The 27,565-nt window shown below is 46.3% G+C and overlaps 2 protein-coding genes across 8 annotated transcripts in view; one reads left to right on the top strand and one right to left on the bottom strand.

Annotated features, from left to right (window-relative positions):
* The first annotated feature begins 1,395 nt into the window (after positions 1-1,395).
* On the top strand, positions 1,396-9,879 carry LOC308253161 (transcription factor CP2-like). 3 transcript variants are annotated; one of them, XM_080678337.1, is made up of 15 exons: positions 1,396-1,535; positions 2,109-2,178; positions 2,312-2,385; positions 4,117-4,222; positions 4,324-4,430; positions 4,996-5,148; positions 5,390-5,500; positions 5,841-5,938; positions 6,164-6,212; positions 6,493-6,586; positions 6,955-7,045; positions 7,461-7,543; positions 8,017-8,162; positions 8,295-8,346; positions 8,808-9,879. In XM_080678337.1, exons 3-15 carry the CDS (start codon positions 2,332-2,334, stop codon positions 8,843-8,845), a joined length of 1,182 nt encoding a protein of 393 aa, XP_080534463.1. In that variant the 5' UTR covers positions 1,396-1,535; positions 2,109-2,178; positions 2,312-2,331; the 3' UTR covers positions 8,846-9,879. The 3 variants fall into 3 exon arrangements, with proteins under 3 accessions (XP_080534463.1, XP_080534461.1, XP_080534462.1); XM_080678335.1 differs by having other exon boundaries at positions 1,402-1,535; positions 2,027-2,178; XM_080678336.1 differs by lacking the exons at positions 6,955-7,045; positions 7,461-7,543 and having other exon boundaries at positions 1,402-1,535; positions 2,027-2,178.
* A 7,253-nt stretch (positions 9,880-17,132) lies between these two features.
* Positions 17,133-27,565, bottom strand: part of FBXL20 (F-box and leucine rich repeat protein 20) — a gene marked incomplete at its 5' end in the record, with an annotated part of 56,935 nt that continues 46,502 nt past the window's right edge. For 4 of the 5 annotated variants that reach the window (XM_080678338.1, XM_080678340.1, XM_080678339.1 and 1 more), the window contains 6 exons: positions 17,133-18,094; positions 19,489-19,701; positions 21,359-21,415; positions 22,708-22,752; positions 23,090-23,150; positions 27,153-27,283. In XM_080678338.1, coding sequence (XP_080534464.1) covers positions 17,987-18,094; positions 19,489-19,701; positions 21,359-21,415; positions 22,708-22,752; positions 23,090-23,150; positions 27,153-27,283 — 615 coding nt within the window. In that variant the 3' untranslated portion in view covers positions 17,133-17,986. Of the gene's footprint in view, positions 18,095-19,488; positions 19,702-21,358; positions 21,416-22,527; positions 22,753-23,089; positions 23,151-27,152; positions 27,284-27,565 lie in introns of all 5 variants that reach the window. The other variant, XR_013961109.1, reaches the window with a different exon arrangement.

Here is a 27,565-nt window from a genome sequence, read left to right as displayed (position 1 = left end):
AGGGGCGAAGCAGGAGGATGCAAGCAGGTGGAGGGTGGTGAGAGGACAGGGAATTGGGTGCTGGAGTTGGAGTCCCACTCCCAGGACCTGCTCTGGGGATTGTCCTCAAAGGGGGCCCACACCAGCCTCCACCTTTGCTACCTCCATCTGCTGGCTTACCTCCTCTGCCCCACACCCTGCTCCCCCCAGGCCAGGACCAAGGGCCAGGCCCCTGGAGATGGAGGTGCCCTGTGTGGGGACCCTTTGGCTTCCCCCCTCCCCAGGCAGGCCCTGCAGAGTCACCAAGCCTGGGTGGCTAAGGTCACATGAGCTCAGGCTGTGTGTTGAGAGGCCAGTCTCTCTGCTCTCTGCAAGGCCCTTGTCTGTTTATACCAAACAGTAGTTGGGGGTTGGGCACAGGGGCCTGGGGCTGTCTGTGTACAGTGACAACAGGGGCTGAGCATGGGGCAGGAAGCCCTCCCAAGGCAGACTGTATTTGTCCCTAAACACAGTCCACCCCATACCGCAGGGCAGAGGAGGGGCAAAGACACCAACCCCACTGGAACTCCTCTCCTTCTACTGCCCTGGGAGGGTCCTCCCCCCACACACACCCCTCCTCCCCACAGGCAGGCTCTCCCCCCAGCACCACCCCCTGAGTTGTTTCCACAGCAAGCTGGACTATGTTCTGTAAACTCCAGTCCCCTAGCCAGGCAGCCCAGCCAAAGGACAGGTGTCCTGCCATCCCTGCACCTGTGTGTTGGGGTCGGGGAAGGGGAGGTGGGAGGCCAGCAGGGAGCAAAGACCCTTTGTAGGTGCATGAGATGCAGCATGCCTGCTTGTCCTGTCCCCTGGGAAGGGTCAGGTTCCTCCCATGGGGTCATGTGAAGGGCCCTAGGCCAGGGGTGGGTAAACTTTTTGACTCTGGGTTCTTAAACTGGACCGGAGGGCCGGAACAAAAGCATGGATGGAGTGTTTGTGTGAACTAATATAAATTCAAAGTAAAGGAGCGGAGGGGAGAGCAAGAGAACCGGATAGAACAGCCGGATCCGGCCTGAGGGCCATAGTTTGCCCAAGGCTGGCCCTAGCCTATGAGTCTGTGGGATTCTACATGGATCTGGGGCCAATCTTGAAGCCTAAGGGGGTCCCCTCATTGTCCCTGGGCCTCTTGGGGAATGGTGGGGGAGTGGATGTGCATCCCTGTGACTTTGTTTTGCTGTACCACCATCTCCCCTTCAAGTTAATGATTGGTAGGGAGCCCTGGGGACACCATTCCCCTCCCCCTCCTCCCAGCTTAAGCTGCCTAATAGGTCCATAGTTTCCTAGAGCCCTGGGTGCTCAGCCAATCAGAGACGCCAGGCTTGACCCCACCCTTTAGTGGGTTTGCTTCTATAAATAGAGGTTGAGGCCCCAGGTGGAGGCCCAGTGGGTCCAGCTGACCTCTCTGTTACACACCTGGCCCGCTCCCTTTCCAAGATGCTGTTTTGGCACAACCAGCTGGAGCACCTGTGGCCTGGCCCCGGGGAATTGTATCCCGGGCCGCCAAGCAGCTTGCTCAGGTAAGGACCAGAGTCCTTTCCCTCGGCCCCCGAGGAAGGCCCTAGTCCGAGTTGTGGTGGACATGTAGGGCTTCTGTTTCAAGTAGAGGGGGATGGGCTTCCTGCTCTTGGGTCCCTTTGGGGGTGGGGATGTGGTCAAATGTACCCGAGTTTAGTGGGTCCTGGGACATCTCACAACACCCCGAGCACCACCTACACAGGACATTTTGGTGGGGCATTGACTTGGCATCAGGCAAGCCCTGAGGTTGCAAACAAGCAATTGATGCCAGATGTTTGTAGATGCTTGGAAGTATCTGGGGTTTGCATCTTAACGGAGGTCTCCCAGAGGCCAAAGGCGTTGAACAGGGGCCCCTTTGGCCCTGGCTGCTGCTGCAGTGCCTGCTACGGGAAACTGGAGGCTCCCAGGAGATAGGACCTGGCAGAGAGAGTCAACGCCCCAGCGGGGGGCGGTGGTCAGGGCAGAAAGCTGGCAGGGCCTCCTCTCCCTACAGGGAGTCCCTGCCCTTGCCCTACCTGAAGCAGGAGGAGCTGCCCAACATCCCCAGCATGGAGCCTCCCTGCCCCTCATTCCAGTACGTGCTCTGTGCAGCCACCTCACCAGCCGTGAAGAAGCAGGAGGAGGCCCTGACCTACCTGAACCAGGGTACGCTGGGCCTGGGAAGGAAAGGGGTGAGTGGGGGCAGCAAGCTCTGGAGGTTGTGCCACGGTGGGCTGGGGAGGCAGGCACCACCTCTGCCCCTCGGAGTGGGGCTCACTGGTCCCCCTATCTCTCCCAGGCCAGTCCTATGAGGTGCAGATGCTCTGCAACTCCAAGCTGGGTGACGCCACCCAGTGGCCGAGGCTGCTGAAGGTAGGTGCATCGCCTCCCAGATCGGGCAAAGGCTGAGTCTGACTGTCCCACGGGGCAGGAAGCCAGTGCCATCCTGTGATGTCATTGCCGAGTAGAACCCTCTCAGGTCCACCTTTTAAGGTGACCTTCACAGCGGTGGGCAGGAACTGTGCAGGCAGGAGGTACAGAGAAGTTAAGTATTTTTCCATAAAACAGAGCCAGTAAGTAGCAGAACCAGGATGTAGAAATACATTATAGTCCTAGCCGGTTTGGCTCAGTAGATAGAGCGTCAGCCTGCAGACCAAAGGGTTCCGGGTTTGATTCCAGTCAAGGGCACGCACCTTGGTTGCAGGCTTCTCCCAGGCCCAGGCCTTGGTCGGGGCTCGTGCAGGAGGCAACTAATTGATGTGTTTCTCTCACATAGATATTTCTCTCTGTTTTTCCTTCTCTCTTACACTCTCTCTAAAAATCAATGGAGAAAATATCCTCAGGTGGGAATTGAAAAAGAAAGAAAAAAAGGGGGGGAGAAAAAATGTGTATTATTCACACACATGGTTACTTCTCTCAAAAATTTATTCATTTAGCCCTGGCCGGTGGCTCCTTTGATTGGAGCGTTGGCCCATGCATCAAAAGATTGCAGGTTCAGCTCTGGTCAGGGCACATGCCTAGGTTTCGGGTTCCATCCCCATTCTGGGCGTATACCAGAGGTAATGGTTCGATGTTTCTCTCTCATCTTTCTCTCTCTCTCTCACTCTCTCTCTTTCTTTCTCTCTCTCTCTCTCAGAAAAAAAAAAGAAGGGAACATGTCCTTGGGTGAAGATTTAAAAAAAATTATTCATTAAGCTCCCATGTATTGCCAGAAACCGTTCTCTGAGCTAGAAATTCAGCAGTAAAGAGACAGATGTAATTCCTTTCCTCAGGGGGCTTGCATTCTACAGAGTGAGACAAACTTGTAATCACACAAATTATATGCAATTACAAGTAGATTTACAAATTGCAAAATGATAAGTGCGGCACAGAAGAGACGGCTAGCACTCTCCCCTTCTGGAGCGCGCCTGCCTCTCGCCTCCCCCCCTCTCCCCCACAGGCCAGCTACCTTCGCCTTTCTCTCTCCTAGGCTCCAAGGGTCCCTTTTTTTGCCTCCGTAACTTGTCTCCTGAGCCCACACAGCCCAGTTGGTTTGCTTCTTTCTACCTCGGTGACTTTCTAAGTAAACTTTTGCTTATCGTTAAAAAAATAGAGAGAGAGCCCTAACCGGTTTGGCTCAGTGGATAGAGCGTCAGCCTGCGGACTGAAAGGTCCCAGGTTCGATTCCGGTCAAGGGCATGTACCTTGGTTGCGGGCACATCCCCAGTGGGAGGTGTGCAGGAGGCAGCTGATCGATGTTTCTCTCTCATCAATGTTTCTAACTCTTTATTCCTCTCCCTTTCTCTGTGTAAAAAAAAAAAAAAATCAATAAAAATATATTTAAAAATATATAGAGAGAGAAAAGAGACCAGTAGAGTGATTAAGAGTGGGAAGGGATTAACTTCCTTATTTTACAGATGAGGAAACTGAGGCTCAGGGTCTCTAAATTACCTCCCCAGTTTCACAGAATGGCAGGTGGGCATCTGAACACAGATCTAGTGACTCTAAGTCCCATGTTTCCTGGGAGTGGGAAGCAAGGTGGGGAGAGGGTGGGAGGGTTGGCCTACCCCAGGTCTGGGCACTGGTTCCCAAATGCCTATGAGCTCCACCTTCCTGTGCCCACAGAGTGTGGTGCGTGTGGTGTTCCATGACCGGCGCCTGCAGTACACGGAGCAGCAGCAGCTGGATGGGTGGAGATGGAGCCGGCCTGGGGACCGCATCCTGGACATCGGTGAATGGGGAGGGACCCTTTAGGGGCACTATCTGTCTTGAAAGCCCTCACAGGTGGGGCGGGCTGAGCCTTGCTTCCTGCTTGCTGCTCTGTGTCTGCAGATGTGCCTTTGTCCGTGGGGGTGATAGAACCCCAGGTGCTGCCCTCACAGCTCAACACAGTGGAGTTTCACTGGGACCCGACCAAGAGGACCTCCCTCTTCCTGCAGGTGAGCCTGAAGCCGGGACAGGAAGGTGAGTTTAGGTGGGGGTAAGGGGACAGTAAAAATCAATCACTTCCAGGAAACACCTTGGGGGAAAAATATGGATATAGGTTTATGGACTCTCACCATAGGGAAGGACTAGTTAAACATTAAAGCAATGGAAGAAACTACAAAACACAGGACTTAGCTTCTGAGAAAGTCATGGTCTGCAATACCTAGGCAAAATTAAAAGGAGACCCCAAGTGGGAAAAATAGTTGTTAGTGTGTTACAGCCTTAATACATAAAAAGTTATCATACATCAATAAGAAAAAATAGAAGAGAGACCAACAGAAAAATAGGCAAAGGATATACGTAGACAATTTATATAAGGATACTAAATGTTAATTAAAATTCATATATATCATGGGGAAGTAAAGTACAACATAGGGAAAGAACCTAATGAAGTTACACTTGAAGAAGGGCCGTTGCTGACAGGTGACAGGCAGGCCACAGGTTTTAGGGGGAATCCCCCTGGAATGTAGGTGGGGCCTGGAGTCACACTGCTTCCTCTCTGCTTCTTCTCCGCCCCAGGTTCACTGCATCAGCACTGAGTTCACTCCCCGGAAAAAGGGTGGAGAGAAAGGCGTCCCCTTCCGCCTCCAGATTGACACTTTCAAGCCCGGTGACAAGGAGCTTCCACCTGAACACCTGCATTCAGCTGGCTGCCTCATCAAGGTGTTCAAGGTCCAGGAAGCACCGGGGCCCCTTTCCCCTCCCTCCCAGGGCTTGTCACCCTGCCTCACTGGCTGTGTGCATTCTGGCCCTGCTTTGCTGTGGATCTCAGCCTGCGGTCCCCTCTCTGGGACTCTTTCCTTCTCTCTGCACAGAGGGATGGGGCTGCATGTCCTTCTTAGAGCCCCTTCTGTAAAGAGAAGTGTGCAGGTGAGGAGGGGCCCCCTGAGATTTCCATGTCTCCCTCTTGTAGCCCAAAGGAGCTGACCGGAAACTGAAAACCGACCGGGAGAAGGTTGAGAAACAGCCCCTGCATGAGAGAGACAAGTATCAGGCTGCCTGTGAGAGCACGGTCTTCGTGGAGGTGCGTGTTGGGGTGGCAGGGATGGGAAGGGAGGTTTGGAGAAAAGGTCCTCATGTTCACCTGGGAAATTGAGGACTCAAGGGCTGTGACTGCTTCCGGATGACCACAGCCCCGGGGACAGGAGTTTGCAGGAGTGGGGGGAGGTCAGATCCCCCGGGGCATGTGCGCTGATCCCTGACCAGAATGACCCAACTGGCGACCTCCTGGTGCTTGGGTCGACACTCAACCACTGAGCCACACTGGCCGGGCCCTTGTCAACTCTTAATAGGCAGATGGAGGGAGGTGAGGGACAGCTGCCACTGCTCTCCAGCGGTCCATGCCGACCTTACTGTTTACCCAGTGTTCACCGTGGCCAGAGCCCAGTGCAGAGCCCTACCTGCCTCTCAGCCCTCGGGATCTGACCTCCCCCCACTCCTGCAAACTCCTGTCCCCGGAGAGGTGAGTGGGGATGCGCACCTCCTATCAGCCCTTTGGGGCGCGAAAGAAGAGCTCCTCAGCCAAGGCATGGGGGAGGGCAGGGTTGAGAAGTGCGCTGAGGCAGGGGAAGAGGCTCAGCCCGACTTCTGGGGAACACCTGGGATGACACCTGGCAAGCTCTGCCTGCCAGGGCGGGAGACTGGCTGCACTGCTCCCAAGAGCCCCTGACTCTCTGCTCCCTCCCAGGCTCTGCTGCTCACCACCATTCATCTTGGACACTTTCAGCCCAGCTGAGGTGCGTCTTCCCTTTCCAAGCCCCTCTCCCCGCTCCACTCTCCCAAGGCCTCAGCAACCTCATCTCTCGCTCCAGAATAGGGCGGCCCTGCCCCCTGGTGGACAGATGTGGTATGGCCATAGATCACAAAACTTCCCTGCATGGACCCGGCACTTCCCACCAGCAGAATGAGCCTCCCCCTCAGACTTGGGGCCCCCAAGAGCAGACGTTGTTTCTCCTCCCCTTTGTTCTCAGTCCGTGGGCTCATGGTGTTACCTGCACTGCCCTCTCTATGCCTCAGGATCTGAACCCTGGAGCCTCCATCCTGGAGACGCAGCAGTGGTTACATCGCCACCGGTTCTCCAGCTACTGCCGGACACTAGCCAATTTCACTGGTGAGACTGGGGTCCCCCTGTAGGGAAATGGGGGTGGGACTCTCAGCAGGAAGCCTGCCTCAGTTCTGGCTTTTGTGTTCCCATCAACTAACTTTTATTTAGGACTAAGAGTTGCCAGGCACCATACTTGCTAGGTTTTTTTTCTCTCATATTATCCTATATAATTTACACAATCCCCCGTAAGAACAGGGCTCAGAGAGGTTAAATACTTTGTGGAAGGATACACAGCTAACAAGTGGCAGAGCCGGGGTGTGGCTCTAAGTCGACCTGGATATACTAGGGCTATTTGTAGACTCATGTTGGACTGTGTCCTTTGCCATCCTTGATCCCAGGCCTCTTCCCCAATCTGGCTCTGTCTGCCTCTGCAGGCACTGATCTGCTGAAGCTTACCCGGCAGGACCTTATCCAGATCTGCGGGGCTGCCGACGGGATCCGCCTTTTCAATACTCTTAGAGCCAGGTGCTGGGCACTGCCAACCAGGGTCCCCTGCCCTCTGTAGTGGCACCTACCAATTCAGCTAGCAGAATGTTCAAGTCAAGAGGCACCTGAAAGGCCACTTATTCCCACGCCCTCATTTTACAAAGGAAGAAACTCTGGCCCCCAAAGGACATGGATCTGCCTGAGGTTACAGACTGGCTCCCGTGACCCCTCCTTTCTGTGACCATCCCATCTGTATCACTCAATTTCTGGGGACAGTTAGATTTTCCTCATCTTCTCGCCCCCAGAACCTAGCATTCATTAAATGCTTAAGAAATGCGTGGCGATTTCTCTCCCTGGAGACCTGGGAGGAGGCGGGGTCTCTCCCAGGGATGGGGGCTCAAAACGGGAGCTGATGGTCCAGATATGAAGGGCTGAGACTGTTTTCCTGGCCCAGGCCCATCCGTCACCGGCTGACTTTATATGTGGCTCAGGAGGCCTCTAGGCAAGAGAACGAGGTTCCTAAGAACCCTGAACCAGGTGAGGTTCTGGCCTCTCTCCAGAAGAAACTCAGGTGTGGCTGCACGAACCCTCTTCCGGCCTGGGGAAAGGGTGCTGCCCCACCATTCCTGGGACCCAGATGCCCTCCATGGCCAGATCAGTCCTCTCCTTCCAGGATGTTTCCCTGGGTTTATTCCTCCATGTTCTCTCTCTGACCCCTTCTGATTTTGTCATTCTATTAGCATGTGGGATTAGAACATATTGTTCTTGGGTTTCAGTCCTTCATATGTAGATGTCCAATCTCCTCTTTCAACTCGGGGCTCCCCTCAATCTGAGGCCTCCCCAAAGATGAGGAATAGGAGGTGAAGACTAAGTGGGTTTATAATCCTTTGTCTTTCTTTACTCTCTCCCCTCACACCCACCATGAGGCTGTTACCATGCCCTCATCCTCCTGGTATCTGGGGCTCCCTCTAGACCCCTCTCCCCACTGACCCCTGCTGCCCGCCCCCCAGGCTTTTATCAAGAGATTTCTCTGGATGAACTCAGCGCCATTGAGCTGATGGGAAAACTGGCAGAGCTCTTGAACCTCCCAGCCAATCAGATCCACCGCCTCTTCCACCAGGGCCCTGGGGGTATCCTCATTCTCCTCAGTGACCAGGTAAAGGGGCAGTGGTTCCCTATAAGGCTCCACTAAGGCCTGGATCACTCCTTTCCCTCTCCCTATCTACCCTGGCTTACGCCGTTGAGCTCTAAGAGCCCAATTGTCTTAGTGGCCCCTTCTCCCTTGCAGGTGGTTCAGAATCTTAAGGATGAATCCCATTTTGTGGCCGTGGTGAAAAAAGGTAGGAGTTTTAGAGGGAGACACTAGCTTTGTGTCGAGACAGAGACTCATATAGTAAAAAGACAGCGATTTATTGCTCAGGAAAAACATGGCTGAATAAATGCATTCTCATAAGAGGAAAAAAATGCCCGCGTTTCTGTTAGGGAGTGTATTACCATGGAAGGTGAGCCCCCCCCCCCCGCCCCCCCGCCTTTCCCACTCCACCCAAACTGCAACAATCACATTGGAAGGAGGGCAGGTGCTTGCTGACCCGTCCGCTGGGAGGCCTGGTTATCTGGATGCCTGCCCTGCCCTGCCCCTCCTGTGATGTTACAGTGCACAGGGAGGCTTCCTAAAAAGTGGACTGGAGGTGAGGGGAGCACCTGGGTGTGGCAGATGCGCTGCAGGCCGCTCATTGTTGGGAGTGCATCCTAGTGGTGATTGGGCCAGCCTCACCCGTGGTGCCCTTTTTGCTGCTTTCAGTGCTGAACCCAGATGGCTACCACCTGGTGCTGACCTAAACCCAGGACGCCCTGCTGCAAGAGGAAACTGATGCCAGCCTGGTTCTCCAGGAAATCCTCGATGCTCCCCAGGCTCCAGGTGAAGAGCCGCACCGTCCTGGGGCCTTCCCCTGGGGAGGAAGCAAGCAGCCCCCAGGCTCACGTTTCTTACTGCTCGGCAGCAAGTTATCGGAACCTGGGACACAGCTTCCCAAGATGAGCTGCCCTGGCCAAGCCTCTGAGGCAAGAAACCTGGCAATATGGATGAGTTTTTGCCCCAAGCAGTGTTGCTGAACAATGAGTGAATTTGTGTTTAAAATTCTACTCACCTCTTCCTTTTTTGCAAATTTAATTTTAAAAGGTATATATACTTAATGCTTGTTCCATTTTCTTGATGATATGGTCCTCTTGAGAACTGTCCTCTGCCTAAACTATAGACTAGGGCAAGGGATAGAGTCTGGGATAGGAATAAATAAATCTGTCTGGATTTTTTTTTTTTATTCCAATTCGTTAGGGCAGTGGTTGGCAAGCTCATTAGTCAACACAGCCAAGTATCAACAGTACAACGACTGAAATTTCTTTTGAGAGCCAAATTTTTTAAACTTAAACTTCTTCTAACGCCACTTCAAAATAGACTCGCCCAGGGCATGGTATTTTGTGGAAGAGCCAAAGAGCCGCATGTGGCTTGGGAGCCGCAGTTTGCCGACCACGGAGTTAAGGCAACAACTATTCACTAAAGTCTCCAAAAGACCATTCAACTGTCAAATCGCTGTGCTTATTCAAACTGCAGTTCTAGAGACTTGGGAAATACTATAGCTCTTCTTAAACACTGAGGCCATAGGGTCTGATTTTAAAAATGCAGCTGAACTTATTAATCTTTTAATTTTTAGGTCTTAAGAAGTCTTCCCCTATATTAAGGTCATAAATATAAACAAACATTTTCAAAGTTTAAATTTTAAATTTCATGTTTAGGTCAATCCACCTGAAATTAATTTTTCGTGTGTATATTTTCCCATGCAGAAAACCCATTTTATATTAAGTGCTTTTTGAAACGTGATGTTATTCTGCTTATTTTTTTCATTCCTTTCCCTTCCCTCAAAATTTTATCACAAAAAAATTCAAAAATACTGAAAAGAGCAAATCTATATGCATGGAATGGAAAACAGGCCAAGGCACCCCTGCTTAACCCCTTTTTAATCATTTACTGGTCATCTTTGCGGAGTTTTAAACCAGGTAGCCCCTGGCCAGGGAGGGCAGGAAGGGGGAGGCTCTGAACACTGGCTGGAACGGGGGCCCTGGCCGGTGGTTAGAGCTTCGGCTCACAGACTGAAGGGTCATGGGATCAATTCCAGTCAAGGGCATGTACCTTGGTTGCAGGCTGGATCCCCAGCCCCAGACGGGGTGTGTGCGCGCGAGGGCCTCTCTCACATTGATGTTTCTCCCTGTCTCTCCCCATCCCTTCCACTCTCTAAAAATCAATGGAAAAAATATACTTGGGTATTAAAAAAAAAGAATGGATAGGGAAGGGGAAGTCTGTTTATCCTTGAAGACCTAGAAAGTACCTCCCTCAACATACAGGGCTGATCCGACATGGACAACTGCGTGTACCCCTGTAACCCCGGTGGCCTCACCCAAAGACCAACCCAGACCAGGCCTTTACCTCGTGCAGAATGAGTGATTTCAAGAGAGGCCTAAGAATCCACAGGTTCCCTGAGGGTGTTTCATGGCAGGATAGATACCCTGTGATGTAAATTTTGATTGCAGATTTGGCTCCCCTGCTCATCTCCACCAAAAGGATAGGGACCCCATTTCATTAACCTTTGTGTATCTCTCAACCTAGAAGCCTCTAGCACAGACCAGACACTGAAATAGTTGCTGAAATGAAGTGAATAAAGCAGGTAACATGTGACTGCTTACCATGTACCTCTTTTAATCTTTACAGCTCTAAAGGGATGAAGATGAGACAGCGGGTCATTCAGGTCATTTGGGTGGAGATCAGGCAATCTGACTTGGGAGTTTGTGTTTAAACCATCTTCACTCCTTCCTAGGCGAGGTAAGGGCAATGGTCTGTGCAGATAAGGAACTCAGGATGAATTGTTAATACCAAATTAAGACAAAAATTTTAAAATCCTGATTTATGTTATGTCTTCTGTTTTTCTCAGACAAGTAGAGTTCAGTGTATTAAAGAAAGGCTGCTAACTAAAGTTACTAACTAAAGGTTATTAGTTAAATTCTATTAAAAATGTAAGGGTGCCAAAAAGCAGCCCGTCACTGAGCCTCGGGAGCCGGTGCAGTTCTAGGGTTCAAGAAAGCAGAGAATCACAGCTCCAAGTCAGGCTACTTCCGCAGCAAAATGAAAAAGTCTTCACAGCTTATTTCCTTTAATTACATCATAAAACAAAATTAGAACATACAGGAAACAATAATAGTTACATAACAATTCACTTTATATATTTATATATAAAAAACATTTCTTTTTAGTCCAAAGATTTTAAAGCAAAAGGAATCCTCTACTGCCACCTTGGCTTTTATTTATTTTAAATAACCCTCCCTCCCCCGCAATCTCAAGCGCCAAAAGTAGTAGTGGAAACAGTCACTTGGACAGCAAATGGAACGTGGCGTCAGGTCACCACGTGGGGGGCTGTCGATGCCAGGGACTGGCAAAGCGCTGGGCAGGCCTAGTGGAGAGACAGTCAGCAGCAGCTCCCTCCCACACACTGAAGCGCTCCAGGGTAGGCCAGAGGCTGGGGAAGGCTTCGGCAGGCCAGATAATAATGTTAGGTACCAGACCCCTGCCAGCCAACCATCCTCTCTGCATCCTACCCCTTCAAGGGCTGGGAACAGAAGGGGGCTGCCCGGTACAGGGATGCAAGAGCCTGGCTTGAAGATAAAAATTGCTCCCACAGCACCATTTACCCATCCATCTCTGAGCCCAGGCAGAGTCTGACGGGCAGGGTAGTCCTCACAGTTCTCTGAGCTCCGCACAGGCCGCACTTCTCAGGCCTGTGCGCTCAGGGTCACTGGAAGGTGGGCAAAGGCGAGGAGAGCAGCTGGGAAATGCCCAAGGCAGGTCACTTGGAAATGATTCCTGGGAGGAAAAAGGAGGCGGCTAGAGTGGGAGGCATTTGAAGGTTGAGTCATAAAACAGGAATGGAGAAAGGCAAGATTCAGAAGTAACCCTCAGTGCTGGGCAGCCACCGAGCCACAGGGGCCAGCTCCAAGAGATGCGCCCCATTCCACAGAGGCTGTAGAGGTTAGTGTGCAACTTGGGGGTAGGGTGAGGAGGGGAGTAAGAGAAGAAATCTCCGGCTCACCTCTCCTGCACTTGTTAGAAATTAACAGTCATCAGAGAAACACAGATAAATTATTCTAAAGGGAAGAAGAAAACTGTTGTAAACCCAGGAAAGTAGCAGCAAAGGTTTCCCTCATTACAGATGTATCACGGCACTAGGAAAGAAAATCATTCAAGTCTTTAGGGGGGAAAAGGCAAAATAATCAAACCATGCCGATTAGAGACTCCTTTTCAAGTCAGGATTTTCTAAGACTTTAGGTTCTCATTCACTAGTGCCATAAAAAAAGAAAAACAAAATAGAATAATGACTTCTGGTGCTTGGGAAGAGTTAAGCTAAGAGAAGAACCACATACATTCGTGTGTGAACAGCAGTGTGGTACGGATCTGAATAAGAAACTGTAGTAAGAGACAATGACAAGCGAAACTTAGTGGGGCAAACTTCTTCCACTTTAATATAAAAGACATCACTTCAAAGATTTCCCTGGCAGAAGAGAAGAAGTATGTGTCTGGACACCTCTTCCCTTCCACCTCTTCCTGGGTGGGGATCCGCATTGCCTACCTGGCTCTGGCCCTGGCGAACACCGTGCCCAGAAGCAGCTGGGAAGCCCAGGGGTTTCTTTCAGCGGTGCCAATCCCCACTGGATGACTCTGGTTAGGTGTGTGTGGAAAGCAGAAGGAAAAAGGGCCTGGAGTTCATCGGATGGAAAGTAAATCTACTCACATGTGAAGCAGTTGTTTCTACATATCCAGGACAGGTGCTTGTACCTGAAGCAAAGTACCCCAGTTCCAGAACTGATTTTCTCCTTTACTTTGAATCTCACCTACCATTTCCCCACCCCAATTCTTCAAAACAAGACACTGAAAAACAGAGAAAATACACAGGGTCAATTGATATAATTCTGGTTGCTCATGGTTCTTTTTCCTCAAGGGCAGCGAACTACCCTGGCTGAGCAAGCAATAATCCTCAACACCTGGGAATCAAACTCTACCGAGGGCTCACTCAAAAAACACACGCAGCGGAGATGGAAGAAGTGCATTATGGAATTCCTCTTAACATTCCTCATGTGAGCTTGTTCAACAAATTTTTTTCCACTGAAAGTTGAGTGTAACTCTCTTGGGCTCCAAATATTCGCTCAGACTTAGCTGAGAGATTTTTATTAACTTTCCTAAGGACCAAAGGCTTCAGAAATGTACAACTGCTATGCCTAAGAATAAAAATGGACAAAATAGGGAGACCTGCCTGAGGAGGGAACTGCAGAAGCCCTTCATGCAGAAAACTCACTTGCCTCAAACGGTAGTGTCTGGCAGGAAGAAGGTCCCAAGTGAAAAGGCAAGCTTAGAGACGCATGTGTTTGCCAGAGAACCAAGATGGTAAGTCAGGGCATCTGGGGCATAGCAAATACAGCCCAACTTTATTACCTGGTTAATTATACACGATTGACACGGTCTTTCACAGTCTTTTGTGTTTTTCAATCTTACAATTAAAATTTATGGTAGAAATAAAGGTGAGGAGAGGCTGAGACTCCATATGTCCCCTCACCCTCCTACTGCTTTAGGGTTCTTTGGTCCCAGATCATAATCATTGTAAGGGGACTGAGGGGCTCTACTTAAAGACCAACCAAACATCCTAAATCTCTTCTCAAACAAAACTTGGCTAATTTACATTGTTTTGGTCTGAGGTGGTTAAAGATCCTAGAACTGGTGGGCAACGAGAGAAGGCAATCGTTTTATAGAATGTTCCAGAAGCTCAAAGCATACCACGGAAAGAGTGTCAGCCAGGATGCACAATAGGGATAGAAACCTAAGTTTAAAGCATGCACACAAGCAGGGAAAAGGCAGACCAGACCATTTGCCTCTCTCGGTGGTGGTGACTGTCATGAGCAGTCTGTGATTTTCAGCACAATAAATACTAATCGGCCAAGGGTCTGCAACCGTGATCCGCAAGTGTTCCTCCTTTCCAAAACAACAGGGTCGCCTAAGGACATGCTGCCAATACAGGCAGGCAGGCAGCCACCCTCTTCTTTCCAGTAACACGTCGCACTTCCTAACGACTTCAAACCAAGACAGGCTCCGTGGCATACTTTGTGTAGCCCCCACGGCACGAGTGGGCTATTAAACCAGTAAAAATGCATTTTAGAAGGCAACTAGAACGTAAGTTCTTGGCTGCTGTAGCATTACAGCTACATTGAACTGTTCGGTTTGGAAAACCCAAAATAAAGCATCATAAAAACATTTACCAGGTTTCTCTCTAAAATGGGTGATCTAAGGAATATATGAAATTTCTGTTTTATATGTCTCTAAGTCAGCTTAACTCAAGAATGTGGAAACACACACGCACACACATTTAAGAAATACTTTTACATCCACTAGAGAGCAGAACAGGAGAAAACTTTTTACATGAAGTACAATGTGCCTTCATATTCCAAACACTGGGGGGAAAAAATGAAGCCAGATCCCCTTTACTACTCATATCCAAGTTTGATTTCTAATTCAGCAAGCAAATGTCAAAGACCACCCAGTGAAAAATGGCCTGAGCCACTGACAGTCACGGAATTCAAGGCTGCCCAGGATGGTTTGCTTCGATCAGGACAAGGACCCAAAGTGGAAGCTAGACTGGGGACATTTCAGAATCAGTAGCATCATTGGGACTGAGATGGAGGCTTTAAACAACAGACAGTGAGGATGGGTGTAGGAGAAATGGGAGGCGTCAATAAAAAAAAAAAAAAAAAAAAAAAAAAAAAAAAAAAACCTGGATCCTGGCCGGTGTGTTCAGTGGTTAGAGTGCTGATCCACACATGTAACAGTCGAGGGTTCGATTCCCAGTATGTACCTGGGTTGCAGGTTTGATCTCCAGACCTGTTGGGGCATGTGTGGAAGGCAACCAATCTATGTGTGTGTCTCTCATATTAATGTTTCTCTCTCTCTCTCTCTCTCCCCCCACTCCCTTCCTTCCATTCTCTCTGAAAAGTAATGGAAAAAATATCCTTGGGTGAGGATTTAAAAAAAAAAAAAAAAGCTGATGGGGCCAATGAAGAGGACAGAAAAGGTACTGACGTAGCAAATGATGCTGGGAAATGTAAGGGGAGAAAAGGCTGCTTGGAAAAAAGATGACCTGGATGTTGAATAACTTTCGCCAGAGGACACTGCAATAATTCCTCCTGGCTATCGGCAGGTTTACGGCAATACCTTTGAGGGTACCTTCTTACTTCTCCCAAATCTCTCTTCACGCTTCCTTTTTCATTATGGAAGGCATACTGGAGGGGCTCTGCAGCCAGACAATAAGCTTTCCCTAAGGAAGAGTTACGGCTGTGAAACCGTACTGAACTTTCCCTGATGTTGTAACAGGAAGCACTGTGTCCAGAGGACAGGACCCTGTCCATCTGACCAAAACTTACCATGTTCTGGGTTTTCAAAGTCCTGGTACATTCCATCAGCTGGCGTAGTTGGGAGACTGGCATAAAAAACATTTCATTCCAAGCTTGATGGGCCTGAAGTTTTCTGGAGAAAGGAACAAGCCTCCTGCCTGACCACAAACAGCTGCACACTCTAGGCTTTTATCCTCTCACGCCACTCTGTTCTCAGACCAGACAGGCAGGGATCACCTGGGCAAGGCCACAGGCACCTGCACGTGGGAACACTCTTTGAGGAGAGAAACAGCATTTCCAAGACACTCATGTACTGGTGAGTAGGAACTTAAAAAAAAGTTATATATATATCATTTTTTTTAAAGTAACGAAGTACCCTTAATAGCCTCATCTATTGGGCAATTCAAATCCACACTCACTAATCAATCAGGGTTTTATGGTCAATTTGTTCAGGCACTATAAAAAACATTAGAGCAGATGGGCCCTAAATATTTCTTTTTAGTTTTGTTTGAACGAGTGACGTGGGGATCTGAATATTATGAACTACATCTGGAAGTGTGTGTGCACATGTATATATTTATAGGTGTGGGGTACAGCCAGGAGAGGAGTCTCACTTTAAAAAGTATATTCCTTACAATGTAATTTAAAAAGGGGAAGGGGGAATTAAAAAATATAATTTTAGTTTTTAAAAGGGAGTAATTAAATAGGATTAAAATAAATGTAACATATTAAATACTGATGGGTTGTACACATTTCTGGGATCCTTTCATGTGAAGGAATAAATCACACAATTCTTACAAAAGTCATCCTGTTTTTTAAAAAATCACAGATGGTTTTTAACCTTGGGGTTTAGAAATCTACTTCTAGTACTTTAGAAACTCATTTAACTCACTCTGCAGCACTTTGTGTGTGTAGGGGAGGGGAAGCATCTTTGACTGAGTCATGGGCACTGAATACCCTACCCAGCCCTCAACTCTGATGACCAGGCTGGGCAGAGGCACTGAGACCCCTGCTTCCTCTTCCTCAGTGTTCTCTTTCTGCTGCCCCAGTTCCTTCACCTGGCTACTCTTGTATTTCATTCATGGGAAGTCTGGAGAACAAGAGATACGGCTGACAGGTTCCAGTCCTTTGAGGCTCCAATATTAAATATGATGCCATCAACACTCTCATACAGTTGACCAGCTGTTACAGGGTCCCTGATAGGCTGAAATAGGGGTGGGGGAGAGAGACACTGATTGGCTAGATGGCACAGTGCCTCTAATAGCATTTCTGCTAAAACAAAACAATCCCAAAGACGCAAATCAGAGATGTCACTGATCACACCTAGACTTCAGTGAACAGACGATGTGCCTGAGTTTGGGTGATGGGGTGTCCAGGCTCCGTTTTGGGCTTTGCCATCCCACTCTTTACTAATAATGCATTTTGCTCTCCTCATTAAATTAGCAGAGCCTGATGGAAGGAAAAATGTGCAGGGAGTGTTGGGCATATCATGCATATTATCACATATCACAAGATGTAACAGAACCCAAAAGGCAAAGTTTACTATCATCAAAATAGCTTCAGCTTAATTTCTTCTCATAACTTTTCTTGCTTTTGTAATTGTTTCCCTTCAGACTGGCAAAGATTCAGGCAGGGTCCCCTAATGGTAAAATTTAGAATTAAAAAAATATTTATTGATAATGTCTCTTTTAAAAATGTTTGGTAACCCCAACTAATCATCCAAAATGCAAACTGTAAACACAACACAGCAAAGGAGTAACAACTGAGTGTGAGTAAGCAGACTATGAACAGGTGACAGACGGGGCAAGAATGCAGGAGGGAGCAACAAAGGACAACAGGTGCACAAGTGTGCTACAGACAGTGACAATTTGAGTGAATAAGTAATCACATTTGGATCACAGTAATTTCAATGTGACCATTTAGGAAACCACTGGGCCAAATACTCAACAGGAGGCAGAATGGAGGAGCCTTCTTTGTGAGCATGCTCAGCACGTTGGCATGGGAACAAGGAAGCACAGAAGCTGTGTAGTCATCTCACAACGGATGGCTACCATTTATAGGATGCAAAGAAATTTTCTTTCTGGTCCCTGGATAAAACATATATTGTTTTTCTCTATGCTTTCCTTGACCCTGGAGGACTGCAGTTGCTGTTCCAAAATCACCAAATAAACCCCTTAATAAAATAAAGGAACCGTAGTAAGCAGTAACACTGGGTTTGCTGGAACACCCCCTCCCCCCTACCTTGCCTATGATTTTCTTCTGGGAACGTCCAACAGGAATGGCTAAGTCTTATCAATCCACTTGATAAAGCCAGCACAATCTTCAGTCCCCCGTCACAGAGCTAGAGTGGATGGGTATGTATATGTACGTGTGGCTCTGGGAATCTGGACGCTGCCTCACGTGGTAACCCTTGCCCAGAACACTGGGTCACTTCCACTGGAGACTCCGCGGTAACTCTAGAAGTGTCATTAAATACTCAGTTCGCAACGGCTGCCACCTCCACTGTCATAGGATGATGCAGCATCTGCAGAAGCGCTGTCTGCTGCCCCCCACTGATGGGGGTGGAGTGACAGGTGCGAAGTAGGCGTGGACTTTAATATTGGGTAAATGGGTCTGAAACAAGACAGAAACATTACTAAGAGAGAGGGCTTAAACAGAAAGAGCAATGTTGCTTTTCAGAACAAACACTGAGTGGCCAGGAAAGCAGGGCAGAGGCTGAACACCAGCAGCCAGGATGTTGCAGAGGCCCGGGTTCTACTCTGTACCATCCCACACGTTACTCTAAATGACTAAATCAGCTCACATAACTTTGCTCCCTGCTTCCATAGTAACACAAGTGGGGAAAAACTTCATACTCATTTCTTAACCTGTTCCCAAAGGGATTCCTACTTTGATTCCCATAGTTGAAATAAGCTTAAGAATTTTTCCCCAAGTCACTGTGGACAGTCTTTCTTCTGATGATCTGTGGCTCTCGTCTTTGGTGTAGAAGAAAGACGGCTGCAAGGACTCCCACTGCAGCTATGCTCTCAGTCCTCTAGGGCTGAGGGGGGAGGAGGAGCTGAGGCCAACTGAAAATCAAGATGAGGTGTGGTGCTCCTTTATGTGCTCAGGTGCCATATGGTCAACATGGAGTTTTTAGAGGTTGGCTGTGAGGGATAATAAGCACAGTGCCTTTCCCACAGCAGGTGTGAAGCAGAAGTTCCAATAAATGTCTTTTGAGTGGAATAATCTAATATATAGATCCATCCAGCCTTTTATAACCTCCTTGCTGGCAACCTGTCTTCCAGTCATTTGACTATACATGGGTCTCTCTTCTACGGGGAGACGGGGGGGGGGGGGGGGGGAGAGGGGGAGGGGGGCAAGTAGAAAAAGGGAAAAAATTACTTGATCCATTTGTTATCTTAAAAAAAAAAAATCCCACCTGGCTGATGTGGTTCAGTGGTTGAGCATTGATCCATAAACCAAAAAAGTCACTGGTTCGATTTCCGGTCGGGGCACATGCCGGGTTGAGGCTAGATCCCCAGTGGGGGAGTATAGGAGGCAGCCAATCAATGATGTTTCTCTCTCATCGATCTTTCCCTCTCCCTTCCCCTCTCTCTAAAAATCAATACAAGCGTATTTTAAAATAAATAAAAATCCCAGCAAGAGGGGTTGATATGGAAGAAAATACAAATTAAAAATTTAAATCCTATTTAAACATTTTCTTTGTTATTCCTTTCTTTCCTTTAGAACCAAAATGTGGCATATGCGTCTGACTCCAGGCATGTGATTAAACTCTGGACATCACTGGAGAAACTGCTGGGAGGAGACCTACTTTTCTTCCCTTCAGTGGGTATTTTCCTACATTTCCACCTGAAACTATCTTCCTGTACATTTGCTCTCCATTTCTCCCATCTTTGCTAAATGTCTAAGTAAATTTAAAAATCAAAGCAATCTAAATCTAAAAACAAAAAAAAAGAAAGGGTGCTGAGAACACTAGAGCTGGAGGGTGATACAGCCATCTTTACCCTGAGTCTCTTGATTCCAGCCCGTGAGATTTGCTGGCAGTCATAGAGTTCTATCCGCTCAAGGCTGTGACAGCTCTTCAAGTGCTCCAGGGATGCGTCTGTGATTAGTGGGCAGTTGTCCAGTTCAATCACCTCCAGCTGGTCATGAGCACAGGCCCCATTCCCCAGATGACGAATTCCATCATCTGTGATCAGCTCACAGTGAGACAGACTCTGCAGCCAAATAGAGCAAGGAAGGACACTGATATATCTTATGGCATTCTTCTAGCCAGAGGCCTGTGTACATCAGAGAGACCTTTCTAGTTTGATTTTGATGCATATGGAACCATCACTAGATCCATGTGGTAAATAAAGAAAGCAAACTAGAGTTGCTGGGGTTCTGCTTTTGACAATCAATGATAGACATTTCTGTGTGATTCTAAATATATTTTGTGAATTTATGTAATGCCTATGAAATAGTTCATAAACGAAATAAAATACCCCCCCCCCCCACACACACAAATGAACACTTTTCTTCTTTACAGGGACAAGTGGGGCTCAAGCTTTTCATGCACAAAAATTTCTGTAATTTGGACTACATACTGATTACCTGGTACAGGGGGATGCCAAGTTAATTAAATGAACTTGATGCTGATAGCTGTCAGGTGTAGTTATCTCTTCATATAAATCTCTCCACTGTATCAATTTTCTTTAAGTTCCTGGTTCCTACACGTGAAACTCAGAACCCTTGACCCAATTTGGAGAGCAAGGTGCCACCAAATACACCAAAAATGAACCTAGATACAGAATGATTAACCATGCCCGGCTGGCGTGACTCAGTGGTTAAGCGTTGACTTATGAACCAGGTCACAGTTCGACTCCCAGTTGGGGCACATGCATGGGTTGTGGGCTCAAATGCCCAGTGTGGGGTGTGCAGGATAGCTGATCAATGATTCTCTCTCATCACTGGTATTTCAATCTTTCTTTCCCTTTCCGCTCCTCTCTGAAATTAGTAACAAAAAAATATTTAAAAAAAAAAAGATGGTCAACCAGAATGCTTTGTTTCCCATAGTGTTACAAGGAACAGTAGCAGAGAATTCTCCCTAGTAAAAGCCTTGATTGCTTCTGTTTTGGTCCGAAGGTGAAGCAAACTGTATTTTTAGCCATCGACTCCCAGGACCTCTGGAAATTTTAACACCATTCAGGTTGGAGTTCATGTGGGAGGGAGAACTCATACTTTCCCCGTCAGTTTTCAATTTCCAAGTACTGATAAAGAAAACATTTAACATTTCTTAATTCCTCTCTTGGTCCTCTGTAAGTTGACAATTTAGAAAAATATGCTTTCCCAAAATGGTAGACAGATAGCAAGAGGAAAAAGTGCCGAAACCGGTTTGGCTCAGTGGATAGAGCGTCGGCCTGTGGACTGAAGGGTCCCGGGTTCGATTCCGGTCAAGGGCATGTACCTTGGCTGCGGGCACATCCCCAGTGGGAGGTGTGCAGGAGGCAGCTGATCGATGTTTCTCTCTCATCGATGTTTCTAGCTCTCTATCCCTCTCTCTTCCTCTCTGTAAAAATATCAATAAAATATATTTAAAAAAAAAAAAAAAAGAGGAAAAAGTAAGAGCTGGGCTTTGATTAAATCTAAGTATAATAAATAGCCTTGGCTGGTGTGGCTCAGTTGGTTGAGCGTCATCCTGTGCACTGAAAAGATGCCAGTTCGATTCCTCGTCAGGGCACATGCCATTTGCAGGTTCAGTCCCCAGATGGAGCGTGTGCAGGAAGCAACCGATCAACATTTCTCTCTCATGTCTACGTTTTTCTCTCTCTCTAAAAATCAATAAAAACGTATTTAAATGTGGTAAACACATAAAACTTTCAGAGTCAAACTCACCAATACTTGAAGTCGAGGACAGTGTATAGAAAGTTGGATTAAGGTGCTATCTGTTATCTGAAAGAAACACATAAGCTTATTTTAGGTATAATTCCAAGAAAAAAAGCTCATGGTCCGTACCTCACTCTTGACTATACTTGTAATCTAGACTGATATCCTGATATCAATTCTCAAATAACAAAATCTTGAGGTTGATATCCCAGATACCGGAATTGTTCTTTGAGAAACTAGGCTTGAACATATCTAGTATTCTCCAGTCTTCATCTTTGAACAGACTGGTTGAAAACTGTTTTGTTTTTTAAATGAATGAAAATCTGTCTCCTCATAACTTCTACCCACTATACTTTGTTCTACCTACTTAAACCCATCACAGAAAACAAAAAGGGAAATAATGCTCCATGAAAAAAGATTAATGTTATCTTTTGGGTGCCAGTTACCTTCCCAAAGGTGGCACAAAGGGGCTGCTGGAATATGGGTTACCTACTGACATTCAGGAAGGAAGAACTCCTAAAGGAAGAACAGTCTTTTATAGTAATCTTAGGACAAAAAGTAAATCAGTGCTTCTTTTCAAATTCTTCCCAATCTGAGGTATTACATTATTCTAATATAGAATGTCAAGGTGGTGGGGAGTTGGAGCAGACAGGTGTGTGCACATCACTCAGAAGGACTAACACTGGAAAGGACACTAAGCATGTGTAAGAGATAAGCGGACAGAAATAAATTTCAGTTTAAGAACTAATAGCTGCTAAGTAGTGTGAGATAACAAGTAATTTAGAAAAAATTGACCTCAATAGACCCAAGTATCTTCTTTATTTTTACCATTAATAAAATTCATTATTCTATCTTCTTTTTAGGAGTCTCCCATCGAAGTTTTTCCTCAATCAACTAACCTCAAAACTCTTAAAATTGGTAAGAAAAGATACTGCTATTAAGGAAGTATCTGGTTGCCTGCCTGAAGGACAGAGCTCCATACAAACTCAGGTCTCTAGGGCTAATGATATAAGGGGTCCAGCGTCCAGTTAAGCTAAAAATGACAGGGCTATATATCAGTGTGATGGGGCTTTAATTATTTACTAATATCAAAACCCTGCAGAGGTCTAAGGAAATATCTTATGGCTTGAATGTTTGGGCTTTCTTTCTTTTCAATGGCAACCTTACTGATGACATACATTTTCCCCTGGACACAGCTACCATGATCCTCTGCTAGGTGTGCCTGGAGAGTCAGCAGTATTGAGTCAGCGTGCTGCCAGGCACTGCGTTACACCAGGGGAGGGAAGCGAATGTTCTCGCGTGCATGTTACATAAGTTTCTATTATACTGTACTTCTGAGTAAAAATCCACAATCTTACTTGAACACACTCTTCCAGGTCCATCTTTTCAAGCTCATGGCAATTCTATAAAACACAAAACCAAACATTACAATATAAACATTTAAAATATGGGGAAATTTTAAGGCCAGAAAACTAAGTGGTGTTAAATATCAATCTGCCTGAAAGCAAAGGTCCTTCCTCTTGTTCCATACATTGGTCAAAGACAGTTATAATTTTAAATACTATAATTATACAAGCTAGTAGCTGTGGCATGAGAACGCTCCGGAACATCAGCCACAGGGAAGTTCCCCAACACCCCACACCCTCAGTTCTGCTGCCATTCCACATCTACATCCTCGCTCATTCTTCTGAAATAAAAATCCCAAACAAAACTTATGTAGAACCTGGAGAAAATACTCACCCTGGCCAGAGTGGTAAAGCCTACATCTGTTAACTGAGAACACCTTGCCACTTCTAATATTCTGTTAAAAAAACCAAAGTGAAAGTAAAGTCCTTGGTCCCTGAAAACCACGTTTATTAAAACAGCAAGAATTTAAGAAAACAACCTCCTAGTCCCTAAGGACTACATAATATAGAGTGACATTAATAGCTAAGCAAGTCTGTATAAAGATCTTGCCATTCATTTTCATGGGGTCATCATAAAGTGGTCCTATAAATACATTGCAGACTTATGCAATCAGAAGAATATAAGAGAAGCTTGTAGTTAATGCCAAAATGCATTTAAAAGGCTTCTCCACAGATAATAGGGTGCTGAAGGCCTGTGGGGGGGGGGGGCAGGCTGAAGGAGATTAATGAGGGGGGGGACATATATAATACTTTCAACAATGAAGCATTATTTAAAAAAAGAAAAAAAGCATCAAACAAGCAAAATAAATAAATAAATAAATTAATTAATTAATTAATTAATTAATTAAAAAAAAGGCTTTTGATGGCATACTGCTTGCACCCAGAGGACAGGCCTGCTTCTAGAAAACAAGGGAAATGGAGATGGTACTCTGTTAATCTGTCGCTAAAGGAAACTACTCTCTTTCCCTATTTTACATGTAGGTCCACTCAGATTTAAATAGATTTTTTAAATGTTATAAAAGGACTGGTTAATTACAGGCCTATCCCAAATGTGAAATTCCATACTTATGAATAAATAACCTTACGTTTCCTGCCTCCTCCCACAGGCTCCCAGGGAGGCCCAGTGGAGAGGGGAGCTGAGCTGGCAGCCACTGTCCTATTCAGGAACTGCTACACAACAACCTAAATACCAACCACAGAACTGAGGGATCAAACATATCTTTTCTGTGAAAAGTTTGGTGGCATCTGCACTATGGTACCAAAGAATATCTATGTTTGCTTACAAATTATTCACAGAAGTTAAAAAACAACAACACTAATGTATAAGAAATCATTATCAACTGACAATCAATTAGAGGGGGTGAAGGGGATCACTGGAGGAAAAAAAGGGGCAATATATAATACTTTAAACAATAAAGATAAATTAGCTTGGCCAGTGTGGCTATGTGGTTGAGCGCCGGCCTAAAGAGCAGGAGGTCAAAGTTTGCTTCCAGGTCGGCATATGCCCAGTTGCAACTAGATCTCCAATAAGAGGTGTACAGGAGGCAGCCGATCAATGATTCCCTCTCCCTTCCTCTCTGAAATCAATAAAAATGTAAAAAACAAAACAAAAAAACAATAAAAAAGATAAATTAAAAAAAAGAGAAATGAATGCTGTATCTAATGGAAAAACATGAACTGACTGAAGTATCACATCTGAGAGTCTTTCTGTTCTAACAATAGGATAAAACACAATAGAGGAGGAAGCTGAAAGCCCCTCTCTTTAAAACACAAAGGGACCAGGTAAGCCCCAGCCAGTTTGGCTCAGTGGATAGAGCATCAGCCTGTGGACTAAAGGGTCCCAGGTTCAATTTAGGTCAAAGGGCATCGTACCTTGGTTGCAGGTTCCATTCGGGCCCTGGTCCGGGCTCATGCGGGAGGCAGCTAATCATGTGTCTCTCTCACATCGATGTTTCTCTCTCTCACTCCCCTCCCTTCCACTCTCTCTAAAAATCAATGGGAAAATATTCTCAGGTGAGGATTAACAACAAAAAGAGAATGGGTGCCCTAGCTGGTTTGGCTCAGTGGATAGAGCAACAGCCTATGGACTGAAGGGCCCCAGGTTTGACTGTGTCAAGGGCACATGCCGGGGTTGTGGGCTCGATCCCCAATGGGGGGCATGCAGGAGGCAGCTGATCAATGATTCTCTCTCATCATTGATGTTTCTATCTCTCCCTCTCCCTTCCTCTCTAAAATCAGTAAAAAATATATTTTTTAAAAAAGGGAATCCTATATAATAAAACCCTAATATGCAAATCAACCAAACAGTGGAACGACCGGTAGCTATGATGCGCACTGAACAGCAGGGGGCAGACACTCAATTCAAGAGCTGTCCCCCGGTGGTCAGTGCGCTCCCACAGGGGGAGTACCGCTCATGGCTGGCGAGCACAGTGGCAGTGGCAGGAGCCTCTCCCACCTCCACAGCAGTGCTAAGGAGCAGCGAGCAGGCGGGCAGTAAGGAGCGAGGGGTCCTGGACTGCAAGAGGGATCACGGGCCTAAGCTGATAGTCGGACATCCCCCAAGCAGTCCTGGACTGCGAGAGGGCGCAGGCTGGGCTGAGAGGGACCCCCTTCTCCCCCAGTGCATGAATTTCATGCACCAGGCCTCTAGTGGGAAATATTTGTAATATTTGTAGACAGGAGTTTGGCTACCTCCTTAGCTCCTGAATAGAATTCTACTCTAGGCTTCTGATGTTACTAATTTTAACAAACAAGTCTATGATCTATTAAGGAATTTTGATACTATAGCCAAATTTTCTTTCACTAATTACAGTTAGGCCCATGGCCAGATGATTACAAAAAAGTTTCATAAATGATTATTCTATGTAAAACAAGTGGTTTCTGGAGCCAGACTGCCTGGGTTTGAATCCTTGCTCCTGCACTTACTCTAGCTGTGAGACCTTGAACAGGTTACTTGACCTCTCTGGGCTTCAGTTTTCTTCATCTATAATATGGAGATAATAACAGGGCTTATATGGTGTTTGATGATTAAATAAATTAATATTTGTGAATCACTTAAAACAATGGCAAATATGTCTAACACATAAATACAATATAAGTTTTATTTTTTTAAAGATGGTATATGGAGATTAAAACAGTGTGTTGTGTGCTCTTACAGAATCAACATGGGTTTGATACCACGTGCATGCCAACACAGCATTCTTAATAAATATTTAGCCAATCCTATATTAGGCAGAGAGGTGGAGCCATGAAGAAATAAGGCTTGCTCTAAAATACCATTAATCAGCATAAAGGAGGTTCTCCTATAGGGCTGTTTTTTCTTTTTAAATACTTTCTGCTATGTACCTAGCATCATTATTACAATATAAATGACCACAGGATAGGCCTTCAAAAACTTTCTTCAGAAAGGAATTACTGATACTCCTTGCCTTGTGATGGGGTTATGTCCGGACAAACCCCTCAAAAGTAGAAAATATCGTTAAGTCAAAAGCACGTTTAATACCCCTAACCTCCCAAACATCATAATTTTAGCCAAGCCTACATTACATGTGCTCAGAACACTTACATTAGCCTCCAGTTGGGCAAAATCGCCTAACACAAGCTTATTTTATAATAAAATGTTGACTATCTCATGTAATTTATTTACTATGTATATCACCTTCCACCATCATAAAGTCAAAGAATCATAAGTTGAACCATTGTAAGCAGGGGACCATCTTACATATGAAAGCGTTAGTAAGAGAAAGTGCCTCTTTATTTCTTTTCTCAAGTAATAAAATAAAATGATTTTTTTTCTAGTATGGCTAGAAGAAGTAAAAAATGGAGACCATTATCCGCTGGTTCAGGCCAATTACATGTAAATCCAATAAAGTATAAAGCAAGAAGGAGGGCATCTAAAAGGGTAGTGGCCTTGTAGTGTCCACCTTAAAAATTTCAAGGTTCCAAGTGAAGGAGGCCTGTTCTTTTCCCAATATTTTTAAGCTAAACAAGAAATGTTGCCCTGGCTGGGTAGTTCAGTTAGTTAGGTGTCATCCTGCTATGCCAAGGGTTCGATTCCCCAAGTCAGGGCACATACAAGAATGAACCGATGGCCCTGGCTGGGTGGCTCACTTGGTTGGAGCGTCGTCCCTATACCAAGAAGCTGCAGGATGGATTCCTGGTCAGGGCAGAGACCTAGGTTGCGGGTTTCATCCCCGGTTTTGTGTGTACAGGAGAAACCAATCGAGGTTTCTCTCTCTCTTCCTCTCTAAAATCAATAAACATATTTTTGGGTGAGGATAAAAAAATAAAAATGAAAATAAAGAATCAATCAATAAATGCATAAATAAGTAGAACACAAATCTGTAGGGGTTTTTTCTAAAACCCAATGTATTTTAAAAAAGAAAATAAATGTTTACCTAAGTCGTGGGCAGTTCTGACCCAGAGCATTCAGGATGGCATCCGTGATGTTGGAGCAGCCGGAGGCACAGAGGGACTGTAACTTATGGCACCCTCTGCATATAGTAATGAGACCTTCATCTGTGATTTGCTAAAAAACAAGAGAAAAAATCCCCATAGATATTAGTAGCTTTGCAGAAAAGAAGGAAAAAATGTCACCTGTGAAAGGTACCAAAAAGAAATAAAAGCAGATTTAATATTAATCAGGTAGCAGACGTAAAGGAAAAGGAACACAATTTGTTTTTTCCTCCCAGTTTCTTTTGGTTAGTTTGCAAGAGAATCTGGGCTCATTTTGGGGGCAAGAAGCTATAAAGGAATTCTTTTAATCTAATCAATTGGGAACAGCATGGGGAGTATCATGATGTACATTCAA

This window comes from Plecotus auritus, assembly GCF_963455305.1.
Source record: "Plecotus auritus genome assembly, chromosome: 7".
Lineage (NCBI taxonomy): Eukaryota > Metazoa > Chordata > Mammalia > Chiroptera > Vespertilionidae > Plecotus > Plecotus auritus.
Note: the sequence above shows the minus strand (reverse complement) of the source record. Positions and strands in the feature narration are given on the sequence as shown.